Raw genomic sequence first — 15887 nt, forward strand, 5'->3', positions numbered from 1 at the left:
ACTGGTGGCTCACAGTGAAACTTCCAGTTGTAGCACATCTGATGACAGTGACCTTATGAAAAACACATTCTCATAAATTAAATGTGTGCCATTTTTAATGATGGTGAATATATTTATTAGATAGAATGTTAGAGTACAAGTACAGTCACACATCCTGTCTAAGAGGAGTATTTCAAAAAAGCCCTTGCGGTCTTGTTTCCGTTAATACGCAGGTGTTTTCCAGTTGTGTCCTTTATTTCTCAGAACAAAAGGTGATTTTTTTAAAGTACATTTAAAAAGAAAAATTGAATTCATGTATTAGTAATCAACACAAGCATTCAAAGAAAAATCTTTGCATGGATGAAAATATATAATTTAATTGAGGAACGTGAATTTACAGAGAAATATACGCTTCCTCATTTTTGTTCATGCATTGATTAATAAACATGTTAACAATTATCTTCATTTATTTGCCATTTTTAATGTAAACTGTATATTTTTCCATGAACCACAGAAACTTAAGTGGAGCCTGAACGTGATCTTCTGTGTTTCGTCAAATCGTAATCACAATATATTTTTTAACAAATCATTCAACTCCACTGCTCGTCTCCAGTGTGGACAGGTCTTTTGTAATGTTTCCCACATTTGACAAACTTAAGACTTCCCACCTGTGTGGGTTCTCATGTGGACTGTCAATGAACCACCTTTTGTGAAACATTTCCCACATGCTTTACAACTGTAAGGTTTCTCACCTGTGTGGGTTCTCATGTGGACTGTCAATGAACCACCTTTTGTGAAACATTTCCCACATGCTTTACAACTGTAAGGTTTCTCACCTGTGTGGGTTCTCATGTGGACTTTCAACTCATCAGTCCGTCTAAAATGTCTCCCACATGTTTTACAACCGTAAGGCTTCTCATCTGTGTGGGTTCTCATGTGGACGGTCAACTTACCCCTCTCTATGAAATTTCTCCCACATGTTTTACACCTGTAGGGTTTCTCACCGGTGTGGATTCTCTTGTGGACGGTCAAATGACTACTCTTACTGAAATGTTTCTCGCATGTTTCACACTTGTAAGGTTTCTCACCTGTGTGGGTTCTCATGTGTTTTTTACAGGCTGTACATGTCGTGAACGCCTTGCTACATGTTGTGCAAACATATGACCTCCCTCTTATGTTTCTCCTGCTCTGGGATTGAAGTGTGGGCTCAGATTTAACATCCTCAACTCTCTCATCATGACAGCTGTTAGAAAACAGCAGCTGGTCACTGTCTGCTGCTCCGACCACAGAGCTAATAACTGGCATGTTATGGATTCTCATGTGGACTTTCAAATTACTCTTCTGTCTGAAATGTCTCCCACATGTTTTACAACTGTAAGGCTTCTCATCTGTGTGGATTCTCATGTGGACTCTCAAACTACTCCTCTGCCTGAAATGTCTCCCACATGTTTTACAACTGTAAGACTTCTCATCTGCGTGGATTCTCATGTGGACTATCAACTGACTATGCTGTCTGAAATGTTTCTCGCATGTTTTACACTCGTAAGGTTTCTCACCTGTGTGAATTCTCATGTGCTCTTTACGGGCTGCATTCGTTGTAAAAGCTTTGCTACACGTTGTGCAAACATGTGGCCTAATCTTTCCGTCCTTTCTGCTGTGGGGTTGAAGTGTGGGCTCAGATTCAACATCCTCTTCACACGTTTCTCCTCTCTCACCCTGACAGCTGTTAGAGAACAGCAGCTGGTCAGTATCTGCTGCTCCTCCCACAGAGCAAATAAGTGGCATATTATGGGTTTTCATGTGGACTGTCAGATTACTACTTTGTCTGAAATGTTTCCCGCATGTTTTACAACTGAAAGGCTTCTCATCTGTGTGGATTCTCATGTGGACTCTCAAACTACTACTCTGTCTGAAAGGTTTCCCGCATGTTTTACAACTAAAAGGCTTCTCACCTGTGTGGATTCTCATGTGTTCTTTACAGGCTCTATTTCTTGCAAACGTTCTGCTACATGATGTGCAAACGTATGGCCTCCCTCTTCTGTTTTTCCTGCTCTGGAATTGACGTGTGGGCTCAGATTTAACATCCTCAACTCTCTCATCATGACAGCCGTTAGAGAACAGCAGCTGGTCACTGTCTGCTGCTCCGACCACAGAGCTAATAACTGGCATGTTGTGGGTTCTCATGTGGACTGTCAAATTGCTCTTCTGTCTAAAATGCTTCCCACACGTTTTACAACTGTAAGGCTTCTCACCTGTGTGGATTCGCTTGTGGACTCTCAAACTAATATTCTGTCTAAAATGTTTCCCACATGTTTTACAACTGAAAGGCTTCTCATCTGCGTGGGTTCTCATGTGGACGGTCAATTGACTTCTCTGTCTGAAATGTTTCCCACATGTTTTACAACTGAAAGGCTTCTCATCTGTGTGGATTCTCTTGTGGACTCTCAAACTACTACCCTGTCTAAAAGGTTTCCCGCATGTCTTACAACTAAAAGGTTTCTCACCTGTGTGGATTCTCATGTGTTCTTTACAGGCTCTATTTCTTGCAAACGTTCTGCTACATGTTGTGCAAACATATGGCCTCCCTCTTCTGTTTTTCCTGCTCTGGGATTGAAGTGTGGGCTCAGATTTAACATCCTCCTCAGGTTTTTCAACTCTGTTATCATGACAGCCGTTAGAGAACAGCAGCTGGTCGATGTCTGCTGCTCCGACCACAGAGCTAATAACTGGCATGAGAACTCCAGACTCTTCCAACGCTGCATCTTCTTCAGGTTTCATGTACAGAGTCTGATCTTTGCTGTGGTCATTTTTTCCACGAGTAGGAGTCAACATGAAGGTTTCAGTCTCCTGCTTCAGTCCAAGCCGCTCTCTCTCCTGACTGGTGGGGATTTCTTCCTGCTCCTCTTTCGCACGGGGAGGCTCTGGGTCCTCTTTGTCCACACTGGAGTTCATCTCCTCCTTACAGAGCTGCTGATCAGCAGGAACCTTCTCCTCTTCCTCTTCCTCTTCCTCTTCCTTACAGACATGCTGCTGTGGACAATCTGGAGGACAGAGAACAGAATGAATTGGACGCTGCTGTGACAAAACAAATGTAGACATGTGAGGACACACACACACAGACCCACCTATTCTGTGTAACTTCATTTTGGGTCTCCAGGTGATATCTAGCAGTTTTTGCTGATGATCGATCTCCACTCAGCTTTTTACAGGCAATCGTTGGTCGCTTTTATCAAGCTCTCTTAATCATCAACTGAAGGCATCCTCAAATATTTACCTGCGGATGAAACGAAGAAAGTGAATTAACGTTATCTTCTGCTGCAGCTGATTGCTACTGTTAATTTAAAAGTTGCGTATTTAAAATCAGAATTGGTTCATTGCTATTGTCAATGAGGGTTCACAGACTAGGAATGTTTTGTAACACAAGGTAATGACAATAATAAAATGCAAACCACAGCGCTATGCTGTTGGGTGTGCTGTAAAATAGACTACCGGTAAGTAAAAAGAAACAGCATCTGGAGTGGATCCACAGATGTGTATCAGCAGTAGTAAAAACCAACACAGTCCCGCAGTGCAAGTTATTACATGTTCATGAGTCTTACAGCAGAGGGGAAGACGCTGTTCTTGGGGTGGGAGGTTCTGGTCCGGATGGACCGTAGCCTCCTGTGTGTGCATGAAACGCAAGATGACTCAAGAATTTGGTGTTTTTGATGTAATTCCAATAGTTTCAAGGATCCATTGGCGCCTGAAATGATCCATAAATTAGCCGCATCATTGTAGAAGCTGCAGGAAAAGTAGCGGCTTTCAGCGCGCGGGGGTACTGAATGCAGTTTCCTGGAATTTACGTTCGTATTTATGTTAACTTTGTATTTATACTCTGTATATTTTCAGAAAGATTATTGCATTTTGCCGAAATGGTTCATGACACAAAACGGAAGTGACGTTTACTTTAAACGCGATTGAAAAAATAAAAACAACAGGGCGACTGCGGAAATAAGAATACAAAGACGATGTCGAGGTTACCGGCCCTTTTGAGTAAGCAATGCAGATATTACACCGTTTATTCAAGATAGAATGCATTTAGATAGTCAAATGAAAACGTCATTTAAACTCTGCATGCGTTCACACAGGCTGCGTCGTTCTACTTACGGTGAAACATGGCGCGTTGTCTTGGGCAGTTCTTCTCCGCGCTCGAAGGCTCCTACATTGATCTAGGAATCCTTAAACGATTGAAAACCCGACTGAAAACACAAACTCGGTTCAGGAATCTGGTCTTTGCGTCGCGGTGAGACGCAGGCCTCTGGAAATGCATGAACGAGAACGCTGTGTTTGGTCGCGGGCTGATGACGTCATTTTACGACGCCGCTGCCGAGATTGTTTTTCTCTAAGAAGAACTAAACAAGCCACATTAATAGGACAAAGCGGTTACAGGGGTTTACAAACCAATGCTGATGATGTATATATTAATCTAATCATTCATCTCTGTGGATTTTCTCTTTTTATTCACTCTACTTCTTTTGTCAATTGATCAGCAGATCAGAATATGTGATTGAAATTTGGTCCAGAGAAATACAATCTTCTTCCAGGTCCAGCTGTTGTTTCGATCCAGCTTGTATTCCTCTGTGGTTCGCAGTGATTGAACTGATTGTGTCTGCGGTTCTTCCAAGGGTCTGGAGGCATCAACCGGAGGAAGTTCATACAAGCATCCATCCACCAGAAGGGCTGGAGTAGCTCACAGACGGAGCAGCTGAGCACTTTAAATACTCTGAGTCCTGCCGAGTTGAGGCTGCTGATAAGGCAGGAAGATCCCAGGATACGAACCACATCTGGGTTAGCGAGCGGTAAGAACCTGTGGGGCTCCGTGCGACAGTCGTGAGAACGTCAGAACATGATTTCATCCTATACAAATGTTTGTTGCAGTAACACGTGTGTGTGTGTGTGTGTGTGTGTGTGTGTGCGTGTGTGTGTTGTAGGATACCAGCAGGCTAATGTTACAATCCTTCCCAATCATCTGGCAAATGACTTCAATGTCTTCTGTGACAAAAATCCCGCCGCGTTGCCTTTGCTTTATCGCAGTCAATCCGGAGAGACTTCTTGTCCGCTGCTTGCTAAAAATGCTGACATAAGGTAGTAAAAAACAAAACGCATCGTTTACCGACTATCTTTCACGCCTGTCCCCAATTTAAAGCGATATATTATAGTGCTGCAGACGTAATCCCTGTGGGTCAGTCTGTGGTTCTCCTTCCTCTGCTGATTGTCAACTCTGCAAACCCAAACATTACACACAGTGTTTGTTAGTTAGCTTAGCTTGGGTTCAACTTGTACAAGGTAAAGAAATGCAGCTCAGCATCTAACCCAAATATGCATCGAACCAGAAGTGCATTTGCTAGACAGAAACATACGACTGATTTAGATGCTGGTTTCTGTGCCTGCAGGACTGATATTCCCCAGTATAGTGTGTTTGAGGAGGGTCGGCTGGTGAGAACCGTCCCCAACCTGCAGAGCTACGTCACTCAGACAAGGTAATTTAACAGGTGACAGATGCAACAAGTCTGTTCTCTGGAACCCTGGATTAAAAGACAAGAACATAAAGGACAGAAGTGATTATTGAGACCACAGCTTCAACAAATAGATGCTGGTTTAATCATCCTTTAATAGTTATTACAAGTGTATAATAGAAGATTTAGTGGAACAATGACGTGGCATTAAACCGGTCCGTGGCCCCAAAAAAGGGTTGGGGACCCCTGTTTTAATTTACAGAGAGCACCACTAGCTTTTCATCTGCTTTCTTTCTTGTGCATTTTATTCTTGTCATTGTTTTCCTTTAGTTAGGGAAGCTACTTCCAGTATTTTCTGTGTGTGCAGTAATATGATGGACGCCATTTCACTGCTGTAAATATGAGCTCGTCTTTGTTGTCCTGCCAGGCTGACATCAGAGCAGCAGGCTGTGCGTCGGGGCTCGTTGTCCGACATGGTGTGTTTCTATCTGGGCTGCAGTTTCGGATGCGAGGGCAGTCTGAAGAGCGCCGGCGTTCCTGTCAGGAATGTGGAGCAGGGCAGAAATATCAGCATGTTCAGGGTATGGCACTAATACCCCAAAGGTTCTGTGCAGGAAATGAGTTAGAACACTTGTGACATCTGTGTGGCAGACTGCTGTTCCCTGTCTTCCTGGCGGAGTGTTCCACGGCCCTCTAGTGGTCTGCATGCTTCCCATTCCAGCTGGAATGTTGGACACGGCACTGGAAATCACTCACCTCAACCCGACGGCACACGGAGCACCTGTACACATAGGAGATCCAGGTCCACACACGCACACACACACACACACACACACACACGGGTTAGTTATTGACGAGTGGGCCGCAGCAACTCATATGTGTTTGTGCAGCTCTCCTTGGCATTCGGAACCTGTCCAGACCCGACTATGGAGATCCGGTAGAGCGGCGGCCTGGTGATGTCCCGGTGTTCTGGGCCTGTGGAGTGACCGCGATGGAAGCAATCATAAGCAGCAGTGAGCGACATGATTCTTCACATCTTCACCTTGTCTAAGAAGTGAAGATGCACTCACTCCTCTTCCTCTTCTCTCTGCAGAGGTTCCGTTGGCGTTCTGCCACGCACCGGGCTGCATGTTCTTGACTGACATCCCAGACTCCCCTCCTTCACCCACCAAAGGTGCCGACCCCCCCGTGACGGATGTCAGTCCCGAACACGTCCCCTTCTGCTTTCAGATATCCCACAATCCATTGCTGTACAGTCTGGCCTCTCAGAGGGCAGTGACAAAAATCAGACAGCTGGACAGAATTATTGGAGAAGACCCAGGTGAGCAGAGAGTGATGTCATTCAGGTGTTCCCGGGAAAGAAGATTTAAATGTTATTCTATTATTGGCCAGTTTGTTTGGACTTCACAGCGTTGATCTCGACTTTGGTGCAGACTGAAACGTCTCCGTTATGACTGGACGGATTACCATTCATTCTTATATTCTTCATCCCCAGAGGATGCACCTGAGTGTGTGCTCTGCTTCTGGGTTGTGCCAGCACCTGATTGGCTACGGTCAATTTGTCCTTTTCTGTCAACAGGTCAACGAGGGATCAGAGCTTTATTTGTTAAGGATGAACTTCTGCGCTCCTGTTTAGCACTCTCCCATGCAACCTCTGTTGCCATAACAACCGGCTTCCCAACACATTTCAAACACAGGTACCTAAACAACCATTGATTTGGTAAGGGTAGAAAACCAACAAGGACCAGTCCCGTTAACTGAAACTTACTGTTGATGACGTTTCCCTTGAGTCCTCCGGATGAAACCGATGGCCCGCCAGGAGCCATTGCCATGGCAACCATGCTGCTGTCATTAGGGAAGCAGGTGACGATGATCACGGACAGGAGAGCGCTGGACTTAAACCAGGCCATCGTTGATGAGGCTGTGAGCTCAGGTGGGAAAAAGCTTGAAATGTCAGAGAAAACATGAAAAATAAATGTTTAACCTTCGAGAATTCATCTTCTGTTTTCTGCTTTCTTACTTGTTCTCTCAGGTGTGCTGAAAGCTGCAATCCCATTGGTGACCTTTGAAGACGGCGGCCCGGACTCTGCACTACATTTCTTGTGTCACCATGGAGACCCCGCCAAGCCCAGGTTAGCTGAGAGGTCTTACGCTTTTGCAGCAAGGATGAGGACACCGTTTGGGTGTTAAACAGATGCCGGATAAATGAAACCCGCGTAGCTGTCCCAATCACCGAACAATGAATCCATACATTTTCCAGTCTTACATTCACGAGAGATAATGTCTGTAATGCCAGGTATGACCATCTGGTGGCGATAGAGCGCAGTGGCCGTGCAGGAGATGGGAATTACTACAACATGAGAGGAATAAACATCAAACATCTGGTGGATCCCATCGATGATTTGTTTCTTGCTGCCAAGGATGTAGCAGGAATCACCACTATAGGTATGTTTCATTGTTTTACAGTCACAAAGTTCAGGGATTCAAATAAGATGCATTTTCTGAATGTTCTACCAATATCCACCTCATAGGTAAAAATACTATTGCGTGTATTTAGGTCCAGGTCACCATGTGTATGGTGCAGAGATCCGATTAAGGGGGGAAATGAGCTGCTTGGTGGAGATCTGCGCTCTCGGACTGCAGTTCATGAAATCACGACGACGATCCAAATAAATCAATGTCTCCATCAAGCAGGTTTCAAAGTAATGATCTCAATAATTAGACTATATAAGGACGGTTGATTAGCTAAACAGGGAGGACGTGGTAGGGACTGTTGGGAACACGCTAAAGACTGAAATCTGGCCTTTTTCAGAGTCTGGTATTGTCTCTTGAGCCCTCTTCACCATTCTGTGGGATTTGCATACCTGCCCATTTATAGATGGAGAAAAGAATTATCTGGTCATAATGTTTATTTCGAGTCTAGGGATGAATCTGCACGTCACAGATGATTTACCGGTCAAGTGGAAAACTAGCGCACACTTGGAAAAGGTCACATGAAAGTCTTTCAGATGATGAGGAAGCCGTTGTCTCATAAACATCCTCAAGAGATGGATCTGCGAGTGCAGACGACCCGTCTCTGCTCCACGTCGCCTTAGCGGATATCTCCACGTGTCTCTCCGTAGGAATCGGGGATGGCGGTAACGAGTTGGGGATGGGTAAACTGAAGGAGAAGGTGAAGGCCCTGATGCCCAGTGGGGGTCTCATCGCCTGCGATGTTCCTGCTGACTACGCCATCACTGCTGGTAGGAAGTACAGTCACACCTCGACACCAGCGTGATCTGCACAGAGGTTTTAAGCCCCGCCTCCATCCGTCCCTGCTGCAGGAGTGTCCAACTGGGGGGGGTACGCCGTAGCCTGTGGGCTGTACCTGATCCACACTTGCCCCACCCACCAGCGATACAGAAGGAGGGGTCAGAGACTGGAACCCACAACCCCGCAAACCCTCCAGGACTGGACTGCAAACCTGCCATCAGTGGACAAGGTCTCTCTCTCTCTCTCTCTCTCTCTCTCTCACACACACTCTCTCACTCACACACTCTTTATTGCCTTCCCTTTCAGGAGGAGTCGATCCTTTCTGTTCTGATGAGATTTGGAATAAGAAGCGGGAAAACGGGTCACCTGGCCATGGAAGTGGACGGTTTGACCTTTCACCCCACTCACTCTGACGTCATCACCAGACTGCTGGAGGTCACGGGGGTCGCCAGCACTCAGAAATAAGCTGCATGTTTCGGAGTGGCATTGATCTGTTGCATCATAGAACATAGACACATCACCTTTGCTTGAGTTCATGTTAATTAATTTCCACTAATTGTAAGAATTGATTTTGTCTGTTTCGGTACACCCTGGATGAGACGCCAGCTCACTGAGGGAGAAAATTAAGCATGTTTGTTAACAATTTCTGATTTCAATTAAAATGGGAAAATATTCAATAAAGTTTCAATGCGCCTAAAAATATCAAAATAAGCTAATTGCAGAAACAATGAAGAGTTGACAATGAGACAGAGAGTTGTTTTTAAACTCAAGAGTTAAATGATAAAGTACTTTATTAAAGCAAAATAATATTTAACAGCCAGCAGACAGAAAACCAACAAACCATTAAAAAAAGCGAAGGTCGAGGCCTTTTTTAAAAATGTCCCTTGTTATTCTCGGTCTTCTGTTCCTTTTCTAATATTGGAATATCTTTTACCTTCAGGAAGTTATCTGGACACGTTTACGGTGATTATCACTCGGCTGCTGATTGATTATAAATCTGTGGAAGAATCTCACAAACTTTATGACTTATGTACAAATGTAAACATAAACAAGGTGCAGACACGGTTCGTCTCAGCGGGATCGGTATTTAACCTCACGGGCGTCGCCAGCCGAAGCTCCGCCTCTTCACGGGCGAACAGAGCAGTGTGCCTGTTGATGTCGTTTCTGATTCGCTTACGCCGCGCGTGCTAAACTGCATCAAACATGTCGCGCACGGCGTTCGGGTCCGTCTACGGTAACCACATGGCGGATTCTCAGCTCAACAAGCTGTTCCACTCGGATCTAGCAAAGAGCCGCTCGACATCCAGGAGCGAGATCGGATCGACGCCACAAGCTTTACGTGACTCCTTCAGTGTCAGCTGGGGCGGAGAGCTACAACATAAATACGAAAGCGACGTTTTTATCGGGTCGGTGAACATATTGCACCGACCCGATAAAAGGTTTTCGTCGGCGTGGATCGTCGGCGTGGATCATCGGCAGCGATGTCGATGACGAGCGGCAGTGCAGTCGCTGCTGAGGAGGGAGAGTCGTGGCCGGGACCCTTCGGCTCTTCAGCTGCTGCTCGTCATCGCCGCGCCGCCGATGAGCCAGGAGAGACGCCCGGTGACACGTGGAGAGTCACGGGACGCCGTGTGAGGACACGTTTGAGCAGCAGGGGGCGAGAGTCAACCTTCAGAACACCGACATTCATTTATCGTTCAAACACTCCACAGAACCGGAACACCACCAACTCTCAGTCATTCTGGTGGTTCCTTCTGTACGTCGGCGCCTTCATGCTGTGGAACGCCGGCACCCACCGGTTGTCGTGGAGACCCACGCTGCATCCGAGGACATCCCTACTGGCGCCCTGGCAACACATCCAGTGTCCGGGGCCATACGGCAACGCCTGGCAGAACGGCTTGTTGTGCCAGCGGCACAGGGACACGTCGCCGCGGCGGTACCGCTTCTTGCATTGTTTGCAGGGGTCGTCGCGGTAACGGAGATCAGATACCCACAAGGAGTCCGCGGGCCGCAAGCCGTACGTGTCGATGATGACCTTGAAGTTGTGGCAGGTGCACTTCAGCGCAGCGAGGCTCCGCGTGGGAAGCAGCAGGAAGATCTTCACCAGCAGGAGATGCGGCAGCATCGCCAGGTACGGCTGCGGCTCCAGCAGCTGCCGCAGCCGGTGGCGCGTCACCAAGAACTTCAGCGATGCCGACGCCCTCCGGCACACGGGCGCTGCAGCGGGGAGGGGAGTGAGAACGCCGGCGTCCTCCTCGGGTCCAGCGTTTCTTCTCCTCTTCTTCTCCAGGTGGCAGCCGGAGTTAGAATGAGCAGCAGGAGTGGAGCGGGGCCGGAGCGGGGAAGGAAGCGGGCTAAACGCCAGCCTGGGGCAAGGGGGGCAGAGCCCTGGGGCTGCAAGGGGAGGGGCTGAGTCTGTCTGGGCTATTGTTTTTGAGGGAGCAGGAGAATGGGACAGAAACAACAAGCCAGGGGGAAGCTCCGCCTCCTCTGGTAAAGGGGGTGTACTCTGTGTCTCCATACTGTGTCTCCATACAGAAACCTCCTCACCTGAGAGGGAGGATAGGTAGCCTGAAGGGGGTGTGGTCAGGGGCTCCCTGCCCGCCCCCTGAGCTCCCGGCTGTGATGAAGGTGGGCAGGGCGTGGACACCTGGTCTCTGGTGGCGAGCAGGAGTCTCCTCACAGTCCTCCTCAGACTGCTGGTCCTCCTCAGAGGTCCCTCCATCTTCCTCTTCAGACACTCGGACTCGAGCTTGGCCACCATGTCTGCCACCTTTATCATTTCTGGCTCGTCGCCCCCGGCCTCAGAGGGCGGAGCTCCCGACAGCATGATGCTGATGGAGCTCCTCCGGGGGTGGAGCCCAGCTTTGGATTCCACCTGGCTCTCGTTGGCTCTCTGCTCCAGGAAGGCCACCATCTCCACCACCGACATCTTCTGCTCCTCTTCCTCCTCTCCCACCGTCAAGGCGTGGCCTTCGTGCTGCTCGCTGCCCGTCGTCTGGGCGGGGTCCAGGGACCGCGGGGAAAGTGGCCGGGTGTGCCGCTGCGACTCCATAACCTGGGTTATCTGGTCCTGAAAGTTCTGGTTCTTCCCTGACCGTCGGCGCCGTTTTGGACTGACCGTTTCCTCCCAACTTCCCTTCGCCTTCAAAGCCCGTAAGGCATTGTTTATGCTCGCTGCTACCTTCCTGTGTCGGGAGGCGGGGATGCTGGTGGAGGCGTGGTCACCGTCTCTCGTGCTATTTGGCCAATCGGAGGCAAAGATGGCGATCTTCTCACGGACATGCCCAGGCTTGATGACCGTCAGGATATCTGGCGGGGCATCGTCTGGCGTCGTGGCGTACAGCCTGGGCGCGTCGTTCTCGTAGCCCTGCGGACGCCGCAGGGTGGAGACGGGTGGCGCCTTCAACCGGAGCGACCCCACGTTGCTGTTGTTGCTTGCATTGCTGCAGTGCAGCGTGTTGGTAGAGATGGCCTTGAAGGGGAGGCGGCCACTGCTGACGTTGCTGCGGAGATTGGGGGCCGTCCTCAGCAGCGCCTCCTGCTGGCTGACGAACAGAGGGCTCTGATGGAATGAGTTCTGGACACCGACTGCATCCAGATGCAACTCGGTGCGCACAAACTTTGGGTGTGACTTCAAGTGCATGACGGTCCTAGGAGACACAAAGAGACGCGGCGTTTTAGTCCAAATTAGGAAACATCACCTCGAAGGATTTAGTCCGTTTCAGTGTGAACACGAGCTGCGAGATAAAAACAGTTCAGGCCTTTCAAGGACAGATTCCTCAGCAGCCATCTGCTGACTGAAAACAAACGTGATCACGTGACCACACGCACACTCTCCTCTCGCTGAGCTGCAGGATAGAGAATGCCTCAGTCTCAGTTCTGCTCACAAATCGGGGACGGGGGACACTTCACTGGAACTAGTTTCTCAGCTAAGTCGTTCCACATCGTTCCTCACGTCTCCGGACTGAGCTGCTGAACGTCTGTGCAGAGGAGAGGCTTTGATATTTACACTTACGCCGTCGCAAGGAGGGAATGTTGCACCGAGACACGGCAAGTGTCTCCAGAGAGGAAGCGTAAAGAGAGACGCGCAAGCAGAACACTCCCCGGCGATCACAACATTCCCTCTGCCCCTTGCTGCTTTTTATTTACTAGTTGTCTGAACGTTATCGATCCATCCAGAAGGGGGCGGTGAAGAGTCACAACGGAAAGTCGAAGCCTGGATCCTCAGACGGAGCTCATTTTACGGCGCCTGAATCCACGGGCCAACCAACACGACCAACTCCTGCAGGTTTCTGCTGCTTTAACGGTTTTCTCTCGCCCACGTGCACAGACATGTGCACACACTTTAACTGCAGGATGACATCACGATGAACACACACGCACGGTACAGCAGCATTACATCAGCTGCCCTCAGCTCAGTTTGAATTTGTTCCCACCAACACACCCAGTACCAAACAAAGCCGACCAATAAGAGGAAAACCCCAGAGAATGTATCCTTCATCGACCTAATCGGAGCGTAACCTGGGAGACCAACTGGCCCCTCCCACCGCGTGAACGCACACCTGCTTGCACGGGCACCTTGCACGGGCCAGATGTGTGCTTAGTTCTCAGCTGGATTTGATTGTATTGGCCCTTCAGACTACTTTTTACCTGAGGTCATGTGACCTGGGGTCCATGACCGACACAATAAACCACTTTCTGAACCGAAGCATTGAATAAGCGCGTGTCTTGCTGTTCTCTAAACGGCCTGGCTTTGATTAGCCTCCTGACTGCTTGTGTAATCCTAATTGTTCCCATTCACAGGGATGTCGACTCAACCTGCAGCACCAAGCTCGCTTCAGCGCCGTGCATCAAGGTGCCTTCGCAGCCTCTCCCCGGAGGTCCGGAACCTTCTTAGAGCCGCTTCACCCTTACTGGTTCCAGATCAGCTGCAGTTTGTTGGATCTGGGTTTCATTTGGTCAACCTGGTCTGCAGGACGGGCGTCCGGCTTCGCGCACACATCCACATCAAGAGTTAAATCCTTCCACGCAGGATTGTGCGACAATAATGACTCACTAGTTTTTTAAACTTACATCATTACGTAATCCTGTAAACTATAGCATGTCTCTGTGGACCTCTGAGTGTGAGGACTGCACGAGTATCACAGATCAGGGAAAAGCGTTTTAACTTCAGGTCAGTCATTCATGCGACGCTGTCACGATGCGCCGAGTAAAGTAAAGCTTCCGGAAAAATATTCCAGCAATAATGGAAAGCCCCTTTAAAAAGCGAGAAGCCAGAGTCAGGCTGTTTTCATTACATTTCTATGAAATTAGGCCGTCTGTCTGTCTTCACTCGTATTTATTGCCCCGGGAGGAGCGTTTGTTTCTGCGTCCTGAACATGTTCACTTCACAGAAAGAGCCCAGAATAACTCCTCATGCATCACTACTTCATGTAGCTTTACCTTCACACTGTGTGCTAATTGGGCGGTGAAGTGGGGGGGGGGCTGTTTGAGTGACATCTGTTGTGAGCCTTCACGCGTTTTCTGTGACTCCTCCCACACAGTTAAAACCTGACAGCGTCTGTCCTCTGGCTCCGCCTGTCACAGTAAAAACAATCTGCAGGAAGGAACTAGAACTATAACGGGTTAATCTCTGTTGAATCAAAACAACAACAAGAAGACCTTTTAAGGTTTTCGTGGGTGTTTAACAGGCAGGACAGCAGGAGGCCGCCGCCGAGCCCTAAACCTCTGCATGCAGCTAAGAGACGGCGCCTTAAAAATGATTTCTGCGTATGATACGGATCCATATTCTCCCATTCTACATCCTTCCATCAAGTTTCATTTAAAATTAAGGCAGCATTCCCCCCCTAATCCCTCTGCTCTGTGTGTGTGTGTGTGGGGGGGGCAGCACATGGTCTCACTGCTTCTAGAAAGTGATACCCAACAGCTGCTGTCAGACTCAGCTCCACTTGCACTGCACACACCGACCAAAGGAATGTGTGTGTGCGTAGCCAGCCAACGAGCCAATCAGCTGATTGTATCTATATAAGGCAAGGTAATCAATAGGTGTGGCATGCCCATGCTGTGTGGGACGGATGGGGCTGTGTGGTCGTGTTGCTACTGGTTACTAATGAGAGCGCGACCCACGGAGGAGTCGTTCCAGTACAGCTTACAGGACAGTAAACGGGTCGTAAATGTGTGCCTGTCTGGACGGAACGGCTTGAACTAAGTTGATTTTTAGTGATAATTTAAAGGATCATTTTGAGAAGATTCATCAATCCAATGTTCTCTCCATTTATTTATTTATTGCATCTCCATATCTGAGACAGCGAGTTACAAAGTTCAAGACTGAAGAGTTTTGGTTTCAAAAATTCAGCAGCTCCAGCTTTAATTTGAATGTTCTGTAGCCTGTGTGTGTGCGTGTGTGCGCGTGTGTGTGTGCGTGTGCGCTCACAGTGTGGACAGGCTGGGAGCCGACTGGGCAAAGTGCAGGAACATAGAGAATAGAGGAGAAGTCACTGATCACATCAATAAAACTTCTCTTCTACATTATGGGAAGAGATCAGGAAGTGTACAGCAAGTCGTGTCTCAGACAATCCCATGAAGGTTTATTGGTGCAAATAATTAATCTTTGGACGGTTTACATAATCGATAATGTATGAAAACAGTTGTGACACATCGTTGTTCCCGGATAGCATACACTTACCTTGATACGCCTAGAGGGAAGACCTTTGCCACCTCCTGTGGCCTGCGCAGGATCAGCAGATTTGTGTTTGTGTCGTTGAATCCACTTAAAAGGAAGAAAGAAAAAACATCAACATCAGATTAACTCCAGATGAACTAAATAAATAAAAGCTAAGGTGTTCCTGTTCACAATGCTTAGCCCTTACATTGTGAGTACTGCTATTTATTTAAGACACATGTTGTCAGGAGGTTTTCTATTCCTCATGCAGCCAGTGACGTCAGACGGATGAGGTTAGCTCTCCAGCAGTGACCAGAGTCACCAGAAACAGATCAGAACCCACTGCGAACACCTACAGAATAAAACCAGTGAGAAACCCGCAGACGGCAGCCAAGTCTGCACTTTAAAGCTAACAACTCTGCAAGCTAGCACAGCACAGCTCTAAACAAATGCTACCTGCTGTAAACACCACCTGCGACCTCTGCTTTCTGACAGCC

General features: G+C 48.2%; 3 protein-coding genes across 3 annotated transcripts; 1 reads left to right on the forward strand and 2 right to left on the reverse strand.

Moving 5' to 3' along the window:
• Positions 1–116: 116 nt before the first annotated feature.
• On the reverse strand, positions 117–2931 carry LOC137907819 (zinc finger protein 135-like). Its single transcript, XM_068752176.1, has 3 exons — positions 2232–2931; positions 1780–1931; positions 117–1551 (listed from the first exon to the last, which is right to left on the reverse strand). The coding sequence occupies exons 1-3, from the start codon at positions 2929–2931 to the stop codon at positions 634–636; spliced, it is 1770 nt and encodes a 589-aa protein (XP_068608277.1). The 3' UTR covers positions 117–633.
• Positions 2932–3986: 1055 nt separating this feature from the next.
• Positions 3987–9437, forward strand: LOC137907820 (D-glutamate cyclase, mitochondrial-like). Its single transcript, XM_068752177.1, has 15 exons — positions 3987–4011; positions 4644–4817; positions 4950–5103; positions 5412–5498; positions 5902–6055; positions 6126–6276; positions 6365–6487; positions 6568–6795; positions 7054–7171; positions 7265–7407; positions 7507–7606; positions 7771–7919; positions 8597–8716; positions 8798–8955; positions 9033–9437. Exons 1-15 carry the CDS (start codon positions 3987–3989, stop codon positions 9189–9191), a joined length of 2043 nt encoding a protein of 680 aa, XP_068608278.1. The 3' UTR covers positions 9192–9437.
• Positions 9438–9499: 62 nt separating this feature from the next.
• On the reverse strand, positions 9500–15463 carry fbxo34 (F-box protein 34). Its single transcript, XM_068751836.1, has 2 exons — positions 15415–15463; positions 9500–12379 (listed from the first exon to the last, which is right to left on the reverse strand). Exon 2 carries the CDS (start codon positions 12370–12372, stop codon positions 10459–10461), a length of 1914 nt encoding a protein of 637 aa, XP_068607937.1. The 5' UTR covers positions 12373–12379; positions 15415–15463; the 3' UTR covers positions 9500–10458.
• Positions 15464–15887: the final 424 nt, after the last annotated feature.

Source organism: Brachionichthys hirsutus, chromosome 18 (assembly GCF_040956055.1).
Source record: "Brachionichthys hirsutus isolate HB-005 chromosome 18, CSIRO-AGI_Bhir_v1, whole genome shotgun sequence".
NCBI lineage: Eukaryota > Metazoa > Chordata > Actinopteri > Lophiiformes > Brachionichthyidae > Brachionichthys > Brachionichthys hirsutus.

What these genes read in the sequence shown, in the direction of transcription:
- LOC137907819 (XM_068752176.1), bottom strand. Translation starts at nt 2,931, where the DNA reads ATGAACTCCAGTGTGGACAAAGAGGACCCAGAGCCTCCCCGTGCGAAA. An exon ending in CCACAAGCGAATCCACACAG is followed by an intron (nt 1,932 to 2,231) that starts GTGAGAAGCCTT and finishes GAATCCACACAG; the next exon opens with GTGAGAAGCCTTTTAGTTGT. An exon ending in GTAGTAATCTGACAGTCCAC is followed by an intron (nt 1,552 to 1,779) that starts ATGAAAACCCAT and finishes CGTAAAGAGCAC; the next exon opens with ATGAGAATTCACACAGGTGA.
- LOC137907820 (XM_068752177.1), top strand. Translation starts at nt 3,987, where the DNA reads ATGTCGAGGTTACCGGCCCTTTTGA. An exon ending in TGATGAGGCTGTGAGCTCAG is followed by an intron (nt 7,408 to 7,506) that starts GTGGGAAAAAGC and finishes TTGTTCTCTCAG; the next exon opens with GTGTGCTGAAAGCTGCAATC. An exon ending in AGCAGGAATCACCACTATAG is followed by an intron (nt 7,920 to 8,596) that starts GTATGTTTCATT and finishes GTCTCTCCGTAG; the next exon opens with GAATCGGGGATGGCGGTAAC.
- fbxo34 (XM_068751836.1), bottom strand. Translation starts at nt 12,372, where the DNA reads ATGCACTTGAAGTCACACCCAAAGTTTGTGCGCACCGAGTTGCATCTG.